The 24,377-nt window shown below is 44.2% G+C and overlaps 1 protein-coding gene and 1 long non-coding RNA gene across 4 annotated transcripts in view; one reads left to right on the top strand and one right to left on the bottom strand.

The window, feature by feature from the left end:
• ice2 (interactor of little elongator complex ELL subunit 2) overlaps positions 1 to 24,377 on the top strand; it is a 64,745-nt gene that overhangs the window by 38,118 nt on the left and 2,250 nt on the right. Inside the window, exons 10-15 of one of the 2 annotated variants that reach the window (XM_052517192.1) lie at positions 308 to 474; positions 2,005 to 2,134; positions 6,083 to 6,167; positions 6,599 to 6,649; positions 11,578 to 11,830; positions 15,598 to 23,724. In XM_052517192.1, coding sequence (XP_052373152.1) covers positions 308 to 474; positions 2,005 to 2,134; positions 6,083 to 6,167; positions 6,599 to 6,649; positions 11,578 to 11,830; positions 15,598 to 15,771 — 860 coding nt within the window. In that variant the 3' untranslated portion in view covers positions 15,772 to 23,724. Of the gene's footprint in view, positions 1 to 307; positions 475 to 2,004; positions 2,135 to 6,082; positions 6,168 to 6,598; positions 6,650 to 11,577; positions 11,831 to 15,597; positions 23,725 to 24,377 lie in introns of those variants that run through there. The other variant, XM_052517191.1, reaches the window with a different exon arrangement.
• On the bottom strand, positions 7,570 to 9,372 carry LOC127929239 (uncharacterized). 2 transcript variants are annotated; one of them, XR_008134024.1, is made up of 3 exons: positions 9,057 to 9,372; positions 8,555 to 8,890; positions 7,570 to 7,691 (listed from the first exon to the last, which is right to left on the bottom strand). It is a non-coding gene; the product is annotated as an uncharacterized LOC127929239 (long non-coding RNA). The 2 variants fall into 2 exon arrangements; XR_008134025.1 differs by having other exon boundaries at positions 8,583 to 8,890.

Below are 24,377 nucleotides of genomic sequence, written 5' to 3'. Positions count from 1 at the left end.
CCCCCAGGGCTAATGTGTTACATGTTAATGTGTCCCCCCAAAGGGCTGATGTGTTACATGTTAATGTGTCCCTCCCCCCAGGGCTGATGTGTTACATGTTAATGTGTCCCCCAGGGCTGATGTGTTACATGTTAATGTGTCCCCCAGGGCTGATGTGTTACATGTTAATGTGTCCCATGTTAATGTGTCCCTCCCCCCAGGGTTGATGTGTTACATGTTAATGTGTCCCCCAGGGCTGATGTGTTACATGTTAATATGTCCCCCCCCCCCAGGGCTGATGTGTTACATGTTAATATGTCCCCCCCAGGGCTGCTGTGTGATGATCTCATGGGGGGGGCTGAGGATGAGGAGGACTATTCATCTCCAGAGGAAGGAAACCTGCTGTATAAACTGTACAGTCTACAGGACCTGCTGCTGCTGGTGCGGAGTGACGTCTGTCTGGCACACACGCGCAGGCTGGGCACCAGCAACAAGGTCTGACACACAGATACACACACACACACGCAGGCTGGGCACCAGCAACAAGGTCTGACACACAGATACACACACACACACACACGCAGGCTGGGCACCAGCAACAAGGTCTGGCACACACACACACACACACACACACACACACACACACACACACACACACACACACACACACACACACACACACACACACGCAGGCTGGGCACCACAACAAGGTCTGGAACACACACACACACACACACACACACACACACACACACACACACACACACACACACACACACACACACACACACACTGGGCACCAGCAACAAGGTCTGGCACACACACACACACACGCAGGCTGGGCACCACAACAAGGTCTGGAACACAGATACACACACACACACAGGCTGGGCACCAGCAACAGGGTCTGGAACACACACACACACACACACACACACACACACACACACACACACACACACACACACACACACACACACACACACACACAGGCTGGGCACCAGCCACAGGGTCTGGAACACAGATACACACACACACACAGGCTGGGCACCACAACAGGGTCTGGAACACAGATACACAGCCTTCAGAAACTAACCTTTTACTTTTTCCACATTTTGTTATTACAAGTAATATCTGAATATAGAGAGGAAGCATGGTAACCTATAGGCCCTGTAGAGAGGAAGCATGGTAACCTATAGGTCCTGTAGAGAGGAAGCATGGTAACCTATAGGCCCTGTAGAGAGGAAGCATGGTAACCTATAGGTCCTGTAGAGAGGAAGCATGGTAACCTATAGGCCCTGTAGAGAGGAAGCATGGTAACCTATAGGCCCTGTAGAGAGGAAGCATGGTAACCTATAGGTCCTGTAGAGAGGAAGCATGGTAACCTATAGGTCCTGTAGAGAGGAAGCATTGTAACCTATAGGCCCTGTAGAGAGGAAGCATGGTAACCTATAGGTCCTGTAGAGAGGAAGCATGGTAACCTATAGGCCCTGTAGAGAGGAAGCATGGTAACCTATAGGCCCTGTAGAGAGGAGGCATGGTAACCTATAGGTCCTGTAGAGAGGAAGCATGGTAACCTATAGTTCCTGTAGAGAGGAAGCATGGTAACCTATAGGTCCTGTAGAGAGGAAGCATGGTAACCTATAGGCCCTGTAGAGAGGAAGCATGGTAACCTATAGGTCCTGTAGAGAGGAAGCATGGTAACCTATAGGTCCTGTAGAGAGGAAGCATGGTAACCTATAGGTCCTGTCTGAACCCAATATAGTCTGTTGTGTGAGTACATATGTTGTTGCAGTACAGTAGATCAATAAACGGACAGTAGTTGAGCTGCTGAAAAGCCTAGTTCGTTCGTAGGTCAAATTATCTTTTGAATTTCATGTGTTTTTCGGGCTTCAGACAAAAACGAATATTTCAACCAAAACAGTTTTTAGTTTTTAATATACTCCTTCTATGTACCACACACCTGGTATATGCTGTTCACTGTGTTGAGTAAACCCTTAGTAAACCTGCGTGTGTGTCCTGCAGGTGGTCCCTGTCTATGTCCTGTCCAAGATGGAGTACCAGCTTTCTTATGGAGTTGAGAGTCTAACTAATACTGAGGCCTGCCGGCTGTGGGCCGAGACACTACTACACTCCAGCACTGTCCCCTATATAGGTAAGATTCTACTACACTAGAGCACTGTCCCTTATATGTAGGTAAGATACTACTATACTGTCCCCTATATAGGTAAGATACTACTACACTGTCCCCTATATATATATTTTTTTTTTTATTTAGTTCACCTTTATTTAACCAGGTAGGCTAGTTGAGAACAAGTTCTCATTTGCAACTGCGACCTGGCCAAGATAAAGCATAGCAGTGTGAACAGACAACACAGAGTTACACATGGAGTAAACAATTAACAAGTCAATAACACAGTAGAAAAAAAGTATATATACATTGTGTGCAAAAGGCATGAGGAGGTAGGCGAATAATTACAATATTGCAGATTAACACTGGAGTGATAAATGATCAGATGGTCATGTACAGGTAGAGATATTGGTGTGCGAAAGAGCAGAAAAGTAAATAAATAAAAACAGTATGGGGATGAGGTAGGTAAAATTGGGTGGGCTATTTACCGATAGACTATGTACAGCTGCAGCTATCGGTTAGCTGCTCAGATAGCAGATGTTTGAAGTTGTGAGGGAGATAAAAGTCTCGAACTTCAGAGATTTTTGCAATTCGGTCCAGTCACAGGCAGTTCCAGAGTACTGGAACGAAAGGCGGCCAAATGAGGTGTTGGCTTTAGGGATGATCAGTGAGATACACCTGCTGGAGCGCGTGCTACGGATGGGTGTTGCCATCGTGACCAGTGAACTGAGATAAGGCGGAGCTTTACCTAGCATGGACTTGTAGGTGACCTGGAGCCAGTGGGTCTGGCGACGAATATGTAGCGAGGGCCAGCCGACTAGAGCATACAGGTCGCAGTGGTGGGTGGTATAAGGTGCTTTAGTAACAAAACGGATGGCACTGTGATAAACTGCATCCAGTTTGCTGGATTGGAAGCGATTTTGTAGATGACATCGCCGAAGTCGAGGATCGGTAGAATAGTCAGTTTTACTAGGGTAAGTTTGGCGGCGTGTGTGAAGGAGGCTTTGTTGCGGAATAGAAAGCCGACTCTAGATTTGATTTTAGATTGGAGATGTTTGATATGAGTCTGGAAGGAGAGTTTACAGTTTATCCAGACACCTAGGTACTTATAGATGTCCACATATTCTAGGTCGGAACCATCCAGGGTGGTGATGCTAGTCGGGCGTGCGGGTGCTGGCAGCGAACGGTTGGAAAGCATGCATTTGGTTTTATTAGCGTTTAAGAGCAGTTTGAAGCCACGGAAGGAGTGTTGTATGGCATTGAAGCTCATTTGGTGTCCAAGGACGGGCCGGAAGTATACAGAATGGTGTCGTCTGCGTAGAGGTGGATCAGGGAATTGCCCGCAGCAAGAGCAAGAGCAACATCATTGATATATACAGAGAAAAGAGTCGGCCCGAGAATTGAACCCTGTGGCACCCCCATAGAGACTGCCAAAGGACCGGACAGCATGCCCTCCGATTTGACACACTGAACTCTGTCTGCAAAGTAGTTGGTGAACCAGGCAAGGCAGTCATTAGAAAAACCAAGGCTACTGAGTCTGCCGATAAGAATATGGTGATTGACAGTCGAAAGCCTTGGCAAGGTCGATGAAGACGGCTGCACAGTACTGTCTTTTATCGATGGCGGTTATGATATCGTTTAGTACCTTGAGCGTGGCTGAGGTGCACCCGTGACCGGCTCGGACACCAGATTGCACAGCGGAGATCTGTATCTTATAGGTAAGATACTACTACGCTGTCCCCTATATACAGTGGGGCAAAAAAGTATTTAGTCAGCCACCAATTGTGCACGTTCTCCCACTTAAAAAGACGAGAGAGGCCTGTAATTTTCATCATATGACAGACAAAATGACAATGAAAAATGACAATGAAAAATGACATATGACAGACAACTATGACAGACAAAATGAGAAAAAAATCCAGAAAATCACATTGTAGGATTTTTAATGAATTTATTTGCAAATTATGGTGGAAAATAAGTATTTGGTCACCTACAAACAAGCAAGATTTCTGGCTCTCACAGACCTGTAACTTCTTCTTCAGAGGCTCCTCTGTCCTCCACTCATTACCTGTATTAATGGCACCTGTTTGAACTTGTTATCAGTATAAAAGACACCTGTCCACAACCTCAAACAGTCACACTCCAAACTCCACTATGGCCATGACAAAAGAGCTGTCAAAGGACACCAGAAACAGACCTGTAGTCCTGCACCAGGCTGGGAAGACTGAATCTGCAATAGGTAAGCAGCTTGGTTTGAATAAATCAACTCTGGGAGCAGTTATTAGGAAATGGAAGACATACAAGACCACTCATAATCTCCCTCGATCGGAGGCTCCCACCCCGCGGGGTCAAAATGATCACAAGAACGGTGAGCAAAAATCCCAGAACTACACGGGGGGACCTAGTGAATGACCTGCAGTGAGCTGGGACCAAAGTGACAAAGCCTAACATCCGTAACACACTAAGACGCCAGGGACTCATCCTGCAGTGCCAGATGTGTCCCCCTGCTTAAGCCAGTACATGTCCAGGCCCGTCTGAAGTTTGCTAGAGAGCATTTGGATGATCCAGAAGAAGATTGGGAGAATGTCATATGGTCAGATGAAACCAAAATATAACTTTTTGGTAAAAACTCAACTCGTCGTGTTTGGAGGACAAAGAATGCTGAGTTGCATCCAAAGATCACCATACCTACTGTGAAGCATGGGGGTGGAAACATCATGCTTTGGGGCTGTTTTTCTGCAAAGGGACCAGGACGACTGATCCGTGTAAAGGAAAGAATGAATGGGGCCATGTATCGTGAGATTTTGAGTGAAAACCTGCTTCCATCAGCAAGGGCATTGAAGATGAAACGTGGCTGGGTCTTTCAGCATGACAATGATCCCAAACACACCGGGCAACGCCCGGGCAACGAAGGAGTGGCTTCGTAAGAAGTATTTCAAGCTTCTGAAGTGGCCTAGCCAGTCTCCAGATCTCAACCCCATAGAAAATCTTTGGAGGGAGTTGAAAGTCCGTGGTGCCCAGCAACAGCCCCAAAACATCACTGCTGTAGAGGAGATCTGCATGGAGGAATGGGCCAAAAAAAGTGTGTGAAAACCTTGTGAAGACTTAAAGAAAACGTTTGACCTCTGTTTACAATACCCTTTGATGGCAATGAAAGTATTGAGATAAACTTTTGTTATTGACCAAATACTTATTTTCCACCATAAATTGCAAATAAATTCATTAAAAATCCTACAATGTGATTTTCTGTATTTTTTTTCTCATTTTGTCTGTCATAGTTGAAGTGTGCCTATGATGAAAATTACAGGCCTCTCTCATCTTTTTAAGTGGGAGAACTTGCACAATTGGTGGCTGACTACATAATTTTTTGCCCCACTGTGTGTGTGTGTATATATATACTGGTTGCCCTTTTCTTCTGGCAAACGGTCACAAATATTGCTGCTTTGATGGCACACTGTGGTATTTCACCCAGTAGATATGGGAGTTTATCAAAATAGATTTTTTCTAATTATTTTTGGATCTGTTTAATCGGAGGGTAATATGTGTCTCTAATATGGTCATACATTTGGCAGGAGGTTAGGAAGTGCAGCTCAGTTTCCACCTCATTTTGTAGGCAGTGTTCATGTAGCCTGACTTCTCGAGAGCCAGGTCTGTCTACGGCGGAATTTCTCAATAGCAAGGCTATGCTCACTGAGTCTGTACATAGTCACAGCTTTCCTTAAGTTTGGGTCAGTCACAGTGGTCAGGTATTCTGCCACTGTGTACTCTCTGTTTAGGGCCAAATAGCATTCTAGTTTGCTCTGTTTTTTTGTTAATAATTTCCAATGTGTCAAGTAATAATTTCTTTGTTGCCTCATGATTTGCTTGGGTCTAATTGTGCTGCTGTCCTGGGGCTCTGTGGGGTCTGTTTGTGAACAGAGCCCCAGGACCAGCTTGCTGAAGGGTCTCTTCTCCCTCTCTCTCTCTCTCTAGGTCATATCAGCGCCCACACTTCAAAGGTAGCTCTGCTCAGGAAGCTGCCAGAAAACTGGAAACCCAACGCTTCCTGTGACTTCAAGTGAGTGTCCTTAAGGACAGGAGAGCCATACTACAGAAATGCATCTATTCATCACTGGCTGTCCTCAGTGATGAATGTTAGAATTAATTATGTCATGTCTATCATCCTCAGTCCAACCTGATGTTTATCTATTCTCTCTACTCTGCTCTCTCTCTTATCCTCTATTATCCTCTACTCTCTTTCTCCTCTCTACTCTCTTCTGTCTCCTGTCTCTACTCTCCTCTCCTACTCTACTCTGGTTTCCTTTTCAACTCTACTCTCCTGTCTACTCTCTCTAATCTTCCGTCTCTCTCCTCTCTCCTGTCCTCTCTACTCTACTCTCCACTCTCTCTATTATCTGTCTCTTCCTCTACTCTCTCGCCTATCTACTCTTCTCTCTCCTCTGTCTTCTCTCTCCTCTGTCTTCTCTCTCCTCTGTCTCTACCCTGCAGACCAGCCAAGTCCCTCAACATACTGCATCATCTGCTGAAGAAGATCACTGGGTGAGTTGACTTCCTCTTACTGGTGAGTTGACTTCCTCTTACTGGTGAGTTGACTTCCTCTTACTGGTGAGTTGACTTCCTCTTACTGGTGAGTTGACTTCCTCTTACTGGTGAGTTGACTTCCTCAAGATGTAAAGGTGGTGTAATGTCTTCGAACCATTTATTGTAGTGTATTATAGTGTAACATTCATTTTATTTTGTCACACACCGGATAGATGCAGTGACATATATGGTTTTACAGGGTCAGCCATAGTAGTACGGTGTCCCTGGAGCAAATTAGGGTTCAGTGACTTGTTCAAGGGCACATCAACAGGTTGTTCACCTTGGCGTCGTTGGTATTAGAACCAGCGATCTTTCGCTTACTGCCTCATCACCTAGTGTAGTCCCTTACTGCCTCATCACCTAGTGTAGTCGCTTACTGCCTCATCACCTAGTGTAGTCGCTTACTGCCTCGTCACCTAGTGTAGTCGCTTACTGCCTCGTCACCTAGTGTAGTCGCTTACTGCCTCGTCACCTAGTGTAGTCGCTTACTGCCTCGTCACCTAGTGTAGTCGCTTACTGCCTCGTCACCTAGTGTAGTCGCTTACTGCCTCGTCACCTAGTGTAGTCGCTTACTGCCTCGTCACCTAGTGTAGTCGCTTACTGCCTCGTCACCTAGTGTAGTCGCTTACTGCCTCGTCACCTAGTGTAGTCGCTTACTGCCTCGTCACCTAGTGTAGTCGCTACTGCCTCGTCACCTAGTGTAGTCGCTTACTGCCTCGTCACCTAGTGTAGTCGCTTACTGCCTCGTCACCTAGTGTAGTCGCTACTGCCTCGTCACCTAGTGTAGTCGCTTACTGCCTCGTCACCTAGTGTAGTCGCTACTGCCTCGTCACCTAGTGTAGTCGCTTACTGCCTCGTCACCTAGTGTAGTCGCCACTGCCTCGTCACCTAGTGTAGTCGCTTACTGCCTCGTCACCTAGTGTAGTCGCTTACTGCCTCGTCACCTAGTGTAGTCGCTTACTGCCTCGTCACCTAGTGTAGTCGCTTACTGCCTCGTCACCTAGTGTAGTCGCTACTGCCTCGTCACCTAGTGTAGTCGCTTACTGCCTCGTCACCTAGTGTAGTCGCTACTGCCTCGTCACCTAGTGTAGTCGCTTACTGCCTCGTCACCTAGTGTAGTCGCTTACTGCCTCGTCACCTAGTGTAGTCGCTACTGCCTCGTCACCTAGTGTAGTCGCTTACTGCCTCGTCACCTAGTGTAGTCGCTTACTGCCTCGTCACCTAGTGTAGTCGCTTACTGCCTCATCACCTAGTGTAGTCGCTTACTGCCTCATCACCTAGTGTAGTCGCTTACTGCCTCGTCACCTAGTGTAGTTGCTTACTTCCTCATCACCTAATGTAGTCGCTTACTGCCCCGTCACCTAGTGTAGTTGCTTACTGCCTCGTCACCTAGTGTAGTCGCTTACTGCCCGTCACCTAGTGTAGTCGCTTACTGCCTCGTCACCTAGTGTAGTCGCTTACTGCCTCGTCACCTAGTGTAGTCGCTTACTGCCTCGTCACCTAGTGTAGTCGCTTACTGCCTCATCACCTAGTGTAGTCGCTTACTGCCTCATCACCTAGTGTAGTCGCTTACTGCCTCATCACCTAGTGTAGTCGCTTACTGCCTCATCACCTAGTGTAGTCGCTTACTGCCTCATCACCTAGTGTAGTCGCTTACTGCCTCATCACCTAGTGTAGTCGCTTACTGCCTCATCACCTAGTGTAGTCGCTTACTGCCTCATCACCTAGTGTAGTCGCTTACTGCCTCGTCACCTAGTGTAGTCGCTTACTGCCTCGTCACCTAGTGTAGTCGCTACTGCCCCGTCACCTAATGTAGTCGCTTACTGCCCCGTCACCTAGTGTAGTCGCTTACTGCCTCGTCACCTAGTGTAGTCGCTTACTGCCTCGTCACCTAGTGTAGTCGCTTACTGCCTCGTCACCTAGTGTAGTCGCTTACTGCCTCGTCACCTAGTGTAGTCGCTTACTGCCTCGTCACCTAGTGTAGTCGCTTACTGCCTCGTCACCTAGTGTAGTCGCTTACTGCCTCGTCACCTAGTGTAGTCGCTTACTGCCTCGTCACCTAGTGTAGTCGCTTACTGCCTCGTCACCTAGTGTAGTCGCTTACTGCCTCGTCACCTAGTGTAGTCGCTTACTGCCTCGTCACCTAGTGTAGTCGCTTACTGCCTCGTCACCTAGTGTAGTCGCTTACTGCCTCGTCACCTAGTGTAGTCGCTTACTGCCTCATCACCTAGTGTAGTCGCCACTGCCTCGTCACCTAGTGTAGTCGCTTACTGCCTCGTCACCTAGTGTAGTCGCTTACTGCCTCGTCACCTAGTGTAGTCGCCACTGCCCCGTCACCTAGTGTAGTCGCTTACTGCCTCGTCACCTAGTGTAGTCGCTTACTGCCTCGTCACCTAGTGTAGTCGCTTACTGCCTCGTCACCTAGTGTAGTCGCTTACTGCCTCGTCACCTAGTGTAGTCGCTTACTGCCTCGTCACCTAGTGTAGTCGCTTACTGCCTCGTCACCTAGTGTAGTCGCTTACTGCCTCATCACCTAGTGTAGTCGCTTACTGCCTCATCACCTAGTGTAGTCGCTTACTGCCTCATCACCTAGTGTAGTCGCTTACTGCCTCATCACCTAGTGTAGTCGCTTACTGCCTCATCACCTAGTGTAGTCGCTTACTGCCTCATCACCTAGTGTAGTCGCTTACTTCCTCGTCACCTAATGTAGTCGCTTACTGCCCCGTCACCTAGTGTAGTCGCTTACTGCCTCGTCACCTAGTGTAGTCGCTTACTGCCTCGTCACCTAGTGTAGTCGCTACTGCCTCGTCACCTAGTGTAGTCGCTACTGCCTCGTCACCTAGTGTAGTCGCTACTGCCTCGTCACCTAGTGTAGTCCCTTACTGCCTCGTCACCTAGTGTAGTCGCTTACTGCCTCGTCACCTAGTGTAGTCGCTTACTGCCTCGTCACCTAGTGTAGTCGCTACTGCCTCGTCACCTAGTGTAGTCGCTTACTGCCTCGTCACCTAGTGTAGTCGCTTACTGCCTCGTCACCTAGTGTAGTCCCTTACTGCCTCATCACCTAGTGTAGTCGCTTACTGCCTCATCACCTAGTGTAGTCGCTTACTGCCTCATCACCTAGTGTAGTCGCTTACTGCCTCATCACCTAGTGTAGTCGCTTACTGCCTCATCACCTAGTGTAGTCGCTTACTGCCTCATCACCTAGTGTAGTCGCTTACTGCCCCATCACCTAGTGTAGTCGCTTACTGCCCCATCACCTAGTGTAGTCGCTTACTGCCCCATCACCTAGTGTAGTCGCTTACTGCCTCATCACCTAGTGTAGTCGCTTACTGCCTCATCACCTAGTGTAGTCGCTTACTGCCTCATCACCTAGTGTAGTTTCTTACTGCCTCATCACCTAGTGTAGTTCCTTACTGCCTCATCACCTAGTGTAGTTCCTTACTGCCTCATCACCTAGTGTAGTTCCTTACTGCCTCATCACCTAGTGTAGTCGCTTACTGCCTCATCACCTAGTGTAGTCGCTTACTGCCTCATCAGCTAGTGTAGTCGCTTACTGCCTCATCACCTAGTGTAGTTGCTTACTGCCCCATCACCTAGTGTAGTCGCTTACTGCCTCATCACCTAGTGTAGTTTTAGGGATGGGCATTTGAAATGATTTCAATATTCAATTAATATCATGATACAGTGCCTCAAGTCTTCCCTTGACTTCTCCCCCCAAATGTTGTGTTATAGCCGGAATTTAAAATGGGTTGAATTGGGATTGTGTTTTCCTGGCCAACACACAGTAATACCCCATAATGTCAAAGTGGAATTCGATTTTTTTAAATTTTCAAAATAAAGCTGAACCGTCAATAAGTATTCAACCCTTTTGTTATGGCGAGTCTAAATTAAGTTCAGGAGTAAAAATGTACCTCACAATATAATTTAAATGAGGCCTAACTGAATGATGAGGGTGAAGAGGTTGATTACTGCATACAATAGCTATGGGATCAGCAGTGGCATTCAGATGGACATACATTAGGTTACTTACATTGTATCTTCCAATGCCCCTAGAATAATGGATATTTGCTGAAGCATTATGATGACTCAGGGACACAATGGTAGGGATTAACTGAGCTGGGCTTGGGTCATTGATAAGTCATTGTCTCAACGCAGCCTTATAATGCTGTGAAAGGATCCAGGAACCCAAATGATTTGGATGGATCCCATCCTCCTTGTAAAATGAGCTTTGTTTCCAGAAGGTATCAGAATTGTCAATAAATGTCACACCCACAGAGCTGTAATAGTCTGGTAGTCAGTTAAGGAGGGCTGTAAGTCTGCTGAACCGTTCAATGCCACCATTTAGGGAGGACAGATATTATGGGGTGTTTGTTGGTGTCAAGCAGAGACCCAATCAGTTCTTTAAAATACATCTTCAGCTGTTTCCCGAGCTTCCCTTCATAATGTCTTTGAATCCCACATGAACTAGGGGTAGCCTAGTGGTTAGAGCATTGGACTAGTAACTTAAAGGTTGCAAGTTCAAACCCCGAGCGGACAAGGTACCAATCTGTTGTTCTGCCCCTGAACAGGCAGTTAACCCACTGTTCATAGGCCGTCATTGAAAATAAGAATTTGTTCTTAACTGACTTGCCTAGTTCAATAAAGGTTAAACAATTTTTTTTTTAAAATTGCCTCACTTTCCTGGTGCTGTTAAAAATGTTTGGGAGCAGCTTATTGATGCCCTGTACTGTAAAGTTGTTGCTTTAGGGACTGAGGCATTTCTCACCATTCAACTGCCCAATACAACGGCCTGAGAAGGGAATGGAGAAATCGTCCCATTCCTACCCCTCACATAATTGTGTCTTTAGGTTATCTGCGGGCCACTATCTGATCTATGTGTCTAATAGGTTATCTGAGGGCCACTATCTGATTGGTCATAAGGCAGGGGAGCCCTTCGTAACCATCTTCAAGGCAACGGAGGGGCGGAGGATTGTCCGAGAGGCCTATAACATGCACCAGACCCATAGCAGCGTGCCTCCTCCCTCTGCCCTCGGCCCTGTACCCTGGGTACCGCTGGACCCCACGCTGGTCCTATCCTTCCACCAGAAACACAGCCGGCCACCCTGTACCTTCCCCCCTCCAGACCTGCAACAACACAAGGTAACCTTAACCCCTAGTTTTAACCCATAACCCCCAACCAGACCTGCAACAACACAAGGTAATCTTAACCTCTAATCCTAACTCCTAATCCTAACCCTATTCCCCAACCAGACCTGCAATAATACAAGGTAACCTTAACCCCTGATGATCCTAACCTTATTCCCCAACCAGACCTGCAGCAACACAAGGTAACCTTAACCCCTAGTCTTAACCACTACCCCCAACCAGACCTGCAGCATAGACAGAAGGTACAACAGATGTGAGAGGGGGAAAAATGTTACATAACGCAATATTATACCAATACCAAGTATCAATTAATTCAAATAAAAAAAACATTTCATCCTATAGTTTAATCCCAACCCCTAACCCCAACCCTAACCCCAACCCCAACTCTAACCCCAACTCTAACCCCAACTCTAACCCCAACCCTAACCTCAACCCCAACCCTAACCCTATAGCTTGTTCTCCAGTTTATTTTTAAATAGTGAGCCAACATGTTTTTGGCACTTATTTCCATGACTGATCAATATGCTGTCTCTCTTCAACAGACATATTTTTATTTTATTTTATTGAACCCTTATTTCACCAGGTGAGAGTGTTAACAAAAGTGTTAACTTCACTAGGGTAGGGGGCACTATTTTCACCTCCGGATGAAAAGCGTGCCCAAAGTAACCTGCCTGCTACTCAGGCCCAGAAGTTAGGATATGCATATAATTGGTAGATTTGGATAGAAAACACTCTATTTGAACAGTTTTGTAAACTTTAATGTCTGTGAGTATAACAGAACTGATTTGGCAGGTGAAAACCTGAGAAAAATCCATCCAAGAAGTGGGATTCTTTTTATGTTTGTAGTTTTCTATTGAATGCCATTACAGTATCCATTGACTTAGGACTCAAATTGCACTTCCTATGGCTTCCATTAGATGTCAACAGTCTTTAGACTGTTTGTATTCTGAAAAATGAGAGAGTAAGACCACTCTGAATGAGTGGACCCTACAGTGTCCCAGAGATTTTTCATGCACTCGACCGAGAGCGCGCCTTTCTTGTTTACCTTTATATTGACGACGTTATTGTCCGGTTGAAATATTATAGATTATTTAGGCTAAATACAACCTGAAGATTGATTATAAACATTATTTGACATGTTTCTACGAACTTTACGGATACTATTTGGATTTTTCGTCTGCCTGTTGTGACTGCGTTTGAGCCTGTGGATTAGGGAACATAACGCGTTTTTTGGATATAAAGAGGGACTTTATCAAACAAAACAAACATTTATTGAGTAAATGGGAGTCTTGTGAGTGCAACCAATAGAAGATCATAAAAGGTAAGTGATTCATTTTATTGCAATTTCTGACTTGTGTAACTCCTCTACATGTGGTTGGATTAACAACAAGTTCATCTTTAAACCAATGTATAACACTTGTATGTTTTATGAATTTTTATAATAAGTACTTCTGTTTTTGAATCTGGCGCTCTGCAATTTCACTGCGTGTTGGCCAGGTGGGACGCTACCGTCCCATGTCCCCTAGTGAGGTTAACCTGTCTAGGACTGGGGGTCCGTCCCGCAACAGCCAAGTGAAAGAGCTGTGCGCCAAATTCAAAACAACAACAAATCTCATAATTACAATTCCTCAAGTATACAAGTATTTTACACTATTTTAAAGATACAATTCTCGTTAATCCAGCCACAGTGTCTGATTTCAAAAAGGATTTACAGTGAAAGCACCACAAACCACCAAGCCACAGAAAAACACAGCCATTTTTTCAAGCCAAAGAGAGGAGTCACAAAAAGAAGAAATATAGATAAAATCAGATGACACTGAAATCTTCATCAGATGACAGTCATAGGACTTCATGTTACACAATAATAATGTATGTTTTGTTTGATAAAGTTCATATTTTTTTCAAAAAATCTGAGTTTACATTGGCGCGTTACGTTCAGTTTAGTTCTAAAACATGCGGTGATATTGCAGAGAGCCACATCAATTTACAGAAATACTCATAATAAACATTGATAAAGATGCAACTATTATACATGGAACTTTAGATAAACTTCTCCTTAATGCAACCGCTGTGTCAGAGCAAACCATGCAATAATTTGAGTACAGCCTTTAGACAACAAAGCAGCCAAAAAGATACCTGCCATATTGGGTAGTCAACATTACTCAAATGAGTTCTGTTATACTCAGACATCATTCAAACAGTTTTAGAAACTTCAGAGTGTTTTTTTTATCCATTACGAATAATAATATGCATATATTAGCATCTGGGACAGAGTAGGAGGCAGTTCACTCTGGGCACGCTATTCATCCAAAAGTGAAAATGCTGCCCCCTATCCCCAAAAAGTTAAACAAATCAAATATATTTTTTGATTCTTCAAAGTAGTCACCCTTTGCACATTCTTGGCATTCTCTCAACCAGCTTCATGAGTTAGTCACCTGGAATGCATTTCAATTAACAGGTGTGCCTTGTTAAAAGTTAATTTGTGGAATTTCTTTCCTTCATTTGTTTGAGCCAATCAGGTGTTGTACAGAAGATAGCACTATTAAATACCAAGTCCATATTATGGCAAGAACAGCTCAAATAAGCAAAGGGAAACGACAGTCCATCATTACTTTAAGAACTTTGAGTGCAGTTGTAAAAACCATCAAGTGCTATGATAAAACTGTCTCTCATGAGGACTGCCACAGGAAAGGAAGACCCAGAGTTAACTCTGCTGCAGAGGATAAGTTCATTAGAGTTACTAGCCTCAGAAATTGCAGCCCAAATAAATGCTTCAGAGTTAAAGTAACAAACACATCTCAACATCAACTGTTCAGAGGAGACTGCATGAGTTACTGCAAAGAAACCACTTTGCAGTAAAGGACACCAATAATAAGAAGAGAGTTGCTTGGGCCAGGAAACATGAGCAATGGACATTTGACCGGTAGAAAAACAATCCATTGGTCTGATGAATCCAAATTTCAGATTTTTGGTTCCAACCGCTGTGTCTTTGTGAGACGCAGAGCAGGTGAGCGGATGATCTCTGCATGTGTGGTTCCCACTGTGAGCATGGAAAAGGTGTGATGGTGTGGGGGTGCTTTGCTGGTGACACTGTCAGTGATTTATTTAGAAGTCAAGGCACACTTAACCAGCATGGCTACCACAGCATTCTGCAACAATACCATCCCATCTGTTTTGGGTTTAGTTATCAGTTGTTTTGTAACAGGTTAATAACCCAACACACCTCCAGGCTGTGTAAGGGCTATTTGACCAAGAAGGAGAGTGATTGAGTGCTGCATCAGATACCTGGCCTCCACAATCACCCGACCTCAACCAAATTGAGATTGTTTGGGATGAGAGTGTTTGTTTGGACTGCAGGATGAAGGAAAAACATCCAACAAGTGCTCAGCATATGTGGAAACTCCTTCAAGACTGTTGGAAAAGCATTCCAGGTGAAGCTGGTTGAGTGAATGCCGAGAGTGCAAAGCTGCCATCAAGGCAAAGGCTAATTTGAAGAATATAAAATATATTTTGATTTGTTTAACACATGATGTATGTGTTATTTCATAGTTTTGATGTCTTCACTATTATTATACAAAGTAGAAAATTGCCAAAGTAAAGGAAACCCCTTGAATGAGTAGGTGTGTCCAAACTTTTGACTGGTACTGTTCAGACCCTTTACTTAGTACTTTGTTGAAGCACCTTTTGGCAGTGATTACAAGTCTTCTTGGGTGTGACGCTACTAGAGTTTCTCCCATTCTTCTCTGCAATTCTCTCTCAAGCTTTGTCAGGTTGGATGGGGAGCTTCGCTGCACAGCTGTTTTCTCCAGAGACGTTGGATCCGATCCAGGCTTTTGCTGGGCCACTCATGGACATTGATACTTGCCTCGAAGCCACTGCGTTGTCTTGGCTGTGTGCTTAGGGTCATTGTCCAGTTGGAAGATGAACTAGACTAGTCTCCCAGTCCCTGCCACTGAAAAACATCCCCACAGAACGATGCAGCCACCACCATGCTTCATGGTGTCAGGTTTCCTACAGACGTGACACTTGACATTCAGTCCAAGGAGTTCAATCTTGGTTTCATTAGACCAGAGAGTCTTTAGGTGCCTTTTGGCAAACTCCAAGTGGGCTGTCATGTTCCTTTTACTAAGGAGTGGCTTCCATATTTCCACTTTAGCATAAAGGCCTGATTGGTGGAGTGCTGCAGAGATTTGGTATTTTATTAGGATCCCCATTAGCTGTTGCAAAAACGAATTACCTAGGAAGTCGGGGCACCTAGGAAAAATATTCAGATTACAAAGTTATCAGTTCCTAAAATAACTTTTCAGATATTTTATCTGATCAATTAGTCTTCTAATTAATGAATTATTTACTGTACTTCCCGTTAGTCTCATTCCAAACGTCGTAAATTGTTGGTTATCTGCACGAACCCAGTCTTCACTATGAGTCATCCATACATCAATTGTCTTAAATCATTTATTTATTACTAAGTAATTCACAGAAATGCATAAACAAACAAACATGGTAAATATGGTTACATGAAATGATAGGAGAATGTGCCCTAGTGGGCTAAACCGGCATGTTGGCTTGTTAGACAAAAGGGGGAGTGGGGGTTGACTAAAGTCACTACAGTTAATGATTATAACAATTGAAATGCTAATCCTTTACACATGAACGCTCACTCATTCGGGAACAATTGCAATCAAGATATATATTTACGTTCAGTGTGTCGTCTTGATCGCTGGTGAAAAGTTTGTGTCTTTGGTAGAATTGTCCGTCTCTCTCCCTCCCTCTCTCTCTCGGTTGTGGTTAGAGGGGATAGTTCAAAGTGACATGCATTAATTTGTTATAGAATGGATGTTTCGGCAGTTGTCGTTCTTCGCGTTCAATGATACCGAATTCCTAGCTGCAGACTAGTAATCAATATCAAAGACTTGTTCTTATTCGGTCGTTATCGATAGTCTAACAGTTTAACCACGTGGTAAAAAGATTCAGGTTTACAACCTTTCTCCTTCTAATGGAGAAAAACATGGTCAGCAACCTTTAGCCATCTCGTCATTGAGGTAAGCTTGGTCTGGTGATAATTTCTCAAAGTTGGGTTTTATTCAGAATTGCAGAACAGGGCTGTCCCAGGATGTCTGACCCTAACTGGGCTCAGGGGCGGTCCTCTGATTTAGTTCAAATCCAATTCCCTTTTTGAGTTTTCCTTCATTAAACAGTCCAAAATCACATTGTAAAATTGTGTAAACAGTATCATACTCACTCATTCATCTTATTCAACAATTAGATGTAAACCTTATTTCTGTGGCTATTTTATAAACAGCATAATGGCAATGTGGCCACATCGTCTCCCATGAGCTTTCTCAAGTTTTGAAAAACGGACTAGTTCGTAGCTGGATTCTTCACCGATCTTTTATACTTTCTCCGGAACATGAAATTTGTTTCGTACCTCAAGTTCTGTGAGGTGGAAGGATTTCCTTTGTTCTCCATGAAAAACGACTCTATAACTGTGTGTCCATGAGGTCTTCTCAGGAATTTACAACCTCTGACCACAGCAGCCTAGTTGAAGGAGGCATGGAGAGTGGGATGGGCTTGCTATACCCAAAGAGGCCAAAGTCATGACACGAAAAAAAAACTCCTTTGCACCCCAGTATCTCTACTTGCACATTCATCTATCACTCCAGTGTTTAAATTGCTAAATTGTAATTATTTCGCCACTATGGCCTATTTATTGCCTTACCTCATTTGCACACACTGTACATAGACTTAAAAAATGTATATTGTGTAATTGACTATGTTTGTTTATTCCATGTGTAACTCTGTGTTGTTTGTGTCGCACTGCTTTGCTTTATCTTGGTAAATGACTACTTGTTCTCAACTAGCCTCCCTGGTTAAATAAAGGGAACTTGTTCTCAACTAGCCTACCTGGTTAAATAAAGGGAACTTGTTCTCAACTAGCCTACCTGGTTAAATAAAGGGAACTTGTTCTCAACTAGCCTACCTGGTTAAATAAAGGGAACTTGTTCTCAACTAGCATACCTGGTTAAATAAAGGGAACTTGTTCTCAACTAGCCTACCTGGTTAAATAAAGGGAACTTGTTCTCAACTAGCCTACCTGGTTAAATAAAGGGAACTTGTTCTCAACTAGCCTCCCTGGTTAAATAAAGGGAACTTGTTCTCAACTAGCCTACCTGGTTAAATAAAGGGAACTTGTTCTCAACTAGCCTACCTGGTTAAATAAAGGGAACTTGTTCTCAACTAGCCTACCTGGTTAAATAAAGGGAACTTGTTCTCAACTAGCCTCCCTGGTTAAATAAAGGGAACTTGTTCTCAACTAGCCTACCTGGTTAAATAAAGGGAACTTGTTCTCAACTAGCCTCCCTGGTTAAATAAAGGGAACTTGTTCTCAACTAGCCTACCTGGTTAAATAAAGGGAACTTGTACTCAACTAGCCTACCTGGTTAAATAAAGGGAACTTGTTCTCAACTAGCCTCCCTGGTTAAATAAAGGGAACTTGTTCTCAACTAGCCTACCTGGTTAAATAAAGGGAACTTGTTCTCAACTAGCCTCCCTGGTTAAATAAAGGGAACTTGTTCTCAACTAGCCTACCTGGTTAAATAAAGGGAACTTGTTCTCAACTAGCCTACCTGGTTAAATAAAGGGAACTTGTTCTCAACTAGCCTACCTGGTTAAATAAAGGGAACTTGTTCTCAACTAGCCTACCTGGTTAAATAAAGGGAACTTGTTCTCAACTAGCCTACCTGGTTAAATAAAGGGAGCTTGTTCTCAACTAGCCTACCTGGTTAAATAAAGGGAACTTGTTCTCAACTAGCCTACCTGGTGAAATAAAGGGAACTTGTTCTCAACTAGCCTACCTGGTTAAATAAAGGGAACTTGTTCTCAACTAGCCTACCTGGTGAAATAAATAAATAAATAATACAGAACATCATTAGACAAGAACAGAACTACATACATTGTTTAAAAGGCAAACGTAGCCTTCATATCAATGCATACACACACTATCTAGGTCAAATAAGGGAGAGGTGTCGTATTCACCTCTTGGTATTTGTCCTATTTTGTTGCCTTACAATCTGGAATTAAAATAGATTTTGGGGGGGGGGTTGTATCATTTGATTTACACAACATGCCTACCACTTTGAAGATGCTAAATATTTTTTATTGTGAAACAAACAAGAAATAAGACAAAAAAATGAAACTTGATTGGGCATAACTATTCACCCCCTCAAAGTCAATACTATGTACCTTTTGCAGCAATTACAGCTGCACGTCTCTTGGGGTATGTCTCTATAAGCTTGGCACAACTAGCCACTGGGATTTTTGCCCATTCTTCAAGGCAAACTGCTCCGGCTCCATCAAGTTGTATGTGTTCCGCTTGTGTACAGCAATCTTTAAGTCATACCACAGATTCTCAATTGGATTGAGGTCTGGGCTTTGATTAGGCCATTCCAAGATATTTAAAATTTTCCCTTTAAACCACTTGTGTTGCTTTAGCAGTATGCTTAGGGTCATTGTCCTGCTGGAAGGTGAACCTCCGTCCCAGTCTCAAATCTCTGGAAGGCTGAAACAGGTTTCCCTCAAGAATATCCTTGTATTTAGCGCCATCCCTCATTCCTTCAATTCTGACCAGTTTCCCAGTCCCTGCTGATGAACAACATTCCCACAGTATGATGCTGCCACCACCATGCTTCACTGTGGGGATGGTATTATTGGGGTGATGAGAGGTGTTGGGTTTGAGCCAGACATAGCATTTTCCTTGATGACCAAAAAGCTAAATTGTTGTCTCATCTGACCAGAGTACCTTCTTCCATATGTTTGGGGAGTCTCCCACATGCTCTTTGACGAACAGCAAACGTGTTTGCTTATTTCATTGTTTGCAATTGCTTTTTTTCTGGCCACTCTTCCGTAAAGCCCAGCTCTGTGGAGTGTATGGCTTAAAGTGGTCCTATGGACAGATTCTCCAATCTCCGCTGTGGAGCTTTGCAGCTCCTTCAGGGTTATCTTTGTTGCCTCTCTGATTAATGCCCTCCTTGCCTGGTCCATGAGTTCTGGTCTCTTTGTTGCCTCTCTGATTAATGCCCTCCTTGCCTGGTCCATGAGTTTTGGTGGGCGGCCCTCTCTTGGCAGGTTTGTTGTGATGCCATATTCTTTCCATTTTTTAAATAATGGATTTAATGGTGCTCCGTGGGATGTTCAAAGTTTTGGATATTTTTTTATAACCCAACCCTCATCTGTACTTCTACACAACTTTATCCCTGACCTGTTTGGAGAGCTCCTTTTGTCTTCATGGTGCCGCTTGCTTGGTTGTGCCCCAGACTCTGGGGCCTTTCAGAACAGGTGTATATATACTGAGATCATGTGACACTTAGATAGCACACAGGTGGACTTTATTTAACTAATTATGTGACTTCTGAAGGTAATTGGTTGCACCAGATCTTATTTAGGGGCTTCATATCAAAGGAGGTGAACACATATGCACCCACCACTTTTTCATTTTTTATAAGTTTTTATACTATATGTTTTTATTTTTTTATTTCACTTCACCAATTTGGACTATTTTGTGTAAGCCCATTAAATTAAATACATTTATATTACAGGTTGTAATGCCACAAAATAGGGAACATGCCAAGGGGGATGAATATTTTTGCAAGGCATTGTATGTAATACTGTACGTTTTCTTGAATTTGTTCTGGATTTGGGGACTGTGAAAAGACGCCTGGTGGCTTGTCTGGTGGGCTAAGTGTGTGTGTCAGAGCTTTGTGTTGACTATGTGAACAATTTGGGATTTTCAACACATTAATGTTTCTTATAAAAATAATTGATGCAGTCAGTCTCTCCTCAATTCTTAGCCAAGAGAGACTGGCATGCATAGTATTTATATCAGCCCCCTGATTACAATGAGAGTAGAACGTACCGCTAGGTCTTTCCTTGCAGCACTGGACGAAACGACCGGACCACAATCAAGATGAGATAAAACTAGAGCCTGCAGAACTTGCTTTTTTGAGTGTGGTGTCAAAAAAGCAAGGCATCTCTTTATTACGGCCAAACCTCTCCCCATCTTTACAAACATTGAATCTATATGTTTTGACCATGACAGTTTACAATCTTAAGGTAAAGCCAAGTAATTTAGTCTCAACTTGTTCAACAGCCACACCATTCATTACTAGATTCAGCTGAGGTCTAGAACTTAAGGAATGATTTGTACCAAATACAATGCTTTTAGTTTTAGAGATGTTCAAGGACCAGTTTATTACTGGCCACCCATTCTAAAAACCGACTGCAACTCTTTAAGGGTTTCAGTGACTTCATTAGTTGTCCTTCTGTTTCTACAACCTGGAATCCATCTGTGGTAAATTCAATTGATTGGACATGGAAAGGCACGCACCTGTCTATATAAGGTCCCACAGTTGACAGTGAATGTCAGAGCAAAAACCAAGCCATGGGGTCGAAGGAATTGTCCGTAGAGCTCTGAGACAGAATTGTGTTGAGGCACAGATCTGGGAAGGGCACCAAAAAACAGTCTGCAGCATTGAAGGTCCCCAAGAACACAATGGCCTTCATTTGGAACCACCAAGACTTACTTGAGCTGGCCGCCTGGCCAAACTGAGCAATCGGGGGAGAAGGGCCTTGGTCAGAGAGGTGAAAGAAAGATGAACAGAGCAAAGTACAGAGAGATCCTTGATGAAAACCTGCTCCAGAGCACTCAGGACGTCAGACTGGGGCGAAGGTGCCCCTTCCATCAGGACAAAACCCTAATCACACAGCCAAGACAACGGAGGAGTGGCTTCGGGACAAGTCTCTGAATGTCCTTGAGTGGCCCAGCCAGAGCACAGACTGGAACCCGATCAAATAACATTTTATTGGTCACATACACATGGTTCGCTGATGTTATTGCGAGTGTTGCGGAATGCTTGTATCGACCATCTCTTAAGAGACCTGAAAATAGCTCTACAGACCTGACAGACCTTAAAAAGATCTGCAGAGAAGAATGGGAGAAACTCCCCAAATACAGGTGTGCCAAGCTTGTAGCGTCATACCCAAGAAGACTTGAGTACCAGTCAAAAGTTTAGCGTCATACCTGTATGCTGGAAAACACTTGGTTTGTTATTTTTGATTCAAACAAACTTTTCATTAAATATGAATACCGAACTTGTTTTTGCGACGCGGTTAGGTTTTAACAGCACCGCTATTTCTTGTCCCGGAATCCTGCTTGACAGGTTGAAGCCTGCTTACAAGAAAAGCTAAGCTACTAGCCATCAAGCTAAGGAAGTTGGTACCAGATGAGTTTTGCAATGGAGCCATCTTTGTCTGGGGAAAGAAATGAATTGTTCCAGCGCTGTCGGCGCTGTATCTACTACGTTTTGTTTCGGGACAAACTGTATCCCTCCATGTTCCAATGCAGCAATTGTTTGCTTGCCGAGGATTATTGGCTTGAGGTGGCTTCCTTGATCACGCAGGTCGCCAGCCTACTTAAGAAACTGGGGGAAAAACGCAGAGGTGATGTTAACATTTTCTACGCCGTTGGCTGGACGGCATTGTTGGATGCATCTCCGCCTTGCCGTTAACAGACTGGCCTGTGTTGCCCGGAGGTCCCCCCATCTGATAGCGGAGTCGATGGAGCACAGCAAGAGGAGCAAGGCAATCGACGATGATCTCATGTCATGAGCCGTGTAAGCCAAAGACATAGGAATCCCGCAACGCAGTCTACACTCCCAACGAGAGGCCCGGAGTGGATACAAACAACTAATAGTTTCGCCATCCTGGATCTTCCTGCATCTTGGTCGCTGGGCCTGTGTCTGTGGTCGCAGTGCCTAATACTACGATTTCGAATTCGTCATCAGCAACCTTCCGTCCATGCTCTGGATCGAGCGGGACTTCTCCATCTGTGGGAGGCCTGCGCCGGGAGCAACGGGCTCAGTTTATCCTGCCTCTCTCTCATCTATAAAGGGTTCTCTGTGGGAATGGGCGGATTTCCTCGTCCTTTAAGCCATCTGATTCTGGGCAGCTCCATGGTAAGACGTGACCGTTCCTGGTGCAAAAACAATGTCCTATCTCGGAGCTTGAGTAAATTACATTACTAAGATGCTCCCAAATGTACTACGTTAGGACATGGAAATCCATTCTATCATAGTCCATGAGGGTTTTAATGACATTATGAAGGGCAGTTCTGAACAGTTGAAACTGTATTTTAAAGAGGTGATTGACTCTCTGCTAGACACTAATAAAAGACCCATCATATCTGTCCCTGTGCCCTTCTCTGAATCGAGACATTGAACGTTTTAGCAGGATTCCATCTCTTCACAACTGGCGACTTGATTATTGCAGCTCAATGGGTGCAACTTTTGTTGACAATTTCGAAACCTTTTGGAAACATAACAGGTTTTATAAGGAGGATGGGATCCATCCAAATCATTTGGGTTCCTGGATCCTTTTACAGCATTATAAGGCTGCGTTGAGACAATGGCTTATCAATGACTCAAACCCAGCTCAGTTGATCCCTACCATTGTAACACAGAGTTATCAATGCTTTAGCAAATGTACATTACACCAGGGGTGATGGTAGACACAATGTATGTATCTCTAACTGCCCTGAATATCTCTGCTGTAATCATGTGCCTATGAACCAGAGTTATACTGTTAGCACTGAGCCGGTGTGCCCTAGAAGGAAGTCCACTGTGAGCAGCTGATGCCGCACTAACATAAATAACACAAACATATCTACTTCTACTAAGCTTCCCAGTAAAGCAATGAAAACAAACAAGCATCCCAGAAGAAAAGTGCTCAAAATAGCCCACGTTACCATATGTACAGAATAATTTTGCACAGCCAATTTTTCAGTTTTTGATTTGTTAAAAAAGTTTGAAATATCCAATAAATGTCGTTCCACTTCATGATTGTGTCCCACTTGTTGTTGATTCTTCACAAAAAATACAGTTTTATATCTTTATGTTTGAAGCCTGAAATGTGGCAAAAGGTCGCAAAGTTCAAGGGGGCCGAATACTTTCGCAAGGCACTGTACATAGAGCCATGACTGCATGGAACTCTATTCCACATCAAGTACCTGATGCAGCAGTAATATTACATTTAAAAAACAGATAAAAATATACCTTATGGAACAGCGGGGACTGTGAGGCAGCACAAACATTGGCACAGACACACATGATAACATACGCACTCTACACACACATACACAGAGATGTTGTACTGTAGATATGTGGTGGAGTAGGGGCCTGAGGGCACACCGTGTGTTGTGACATCTGTGAGTATATTTTAATGTTTTTTAAATGGTATAACTGCCTTCATTTTGCGGGAAGAGAAGTTGCTGGCTTGATGAGGATCCATAATAAATACAAATACCCAAGACTCAAGGCTGTAATCGCTGCCAAAGGTGCTTCAACAAAGTACTGAGTAAAGAGTCAGGTGTCCCGTTCCTGTAGGTTCATGCTCTACAACATCCGCAGAGTACGACCCTGCCTCACACAGGAAGCGGCGCAGGTCCTAATCCAGGCACTTGTCATCTCCCGTCTTGATTACTGCAACTCGC

Source organism: Oncorhynchus keta, unplaced genomic scaffold (assembly GCF_023373465.1).
Source record: "Oncorhynchus keta strain PuntledgeMale-10-30-2019 unplaced genomic scaffold, Oket_V2 Un_scaffold_6048_pilon_pilon, whole genome shotgun sequence".
NCBI lineage: Eukaryota > Metazoa > Chordata > Actinopteri > Salmoniformes > Salmonidae > Oncorhynchus > Oncorhynchus keta.
This window is presented reverse-complemented; position numbering and strand designations above follow the sequence as displayed.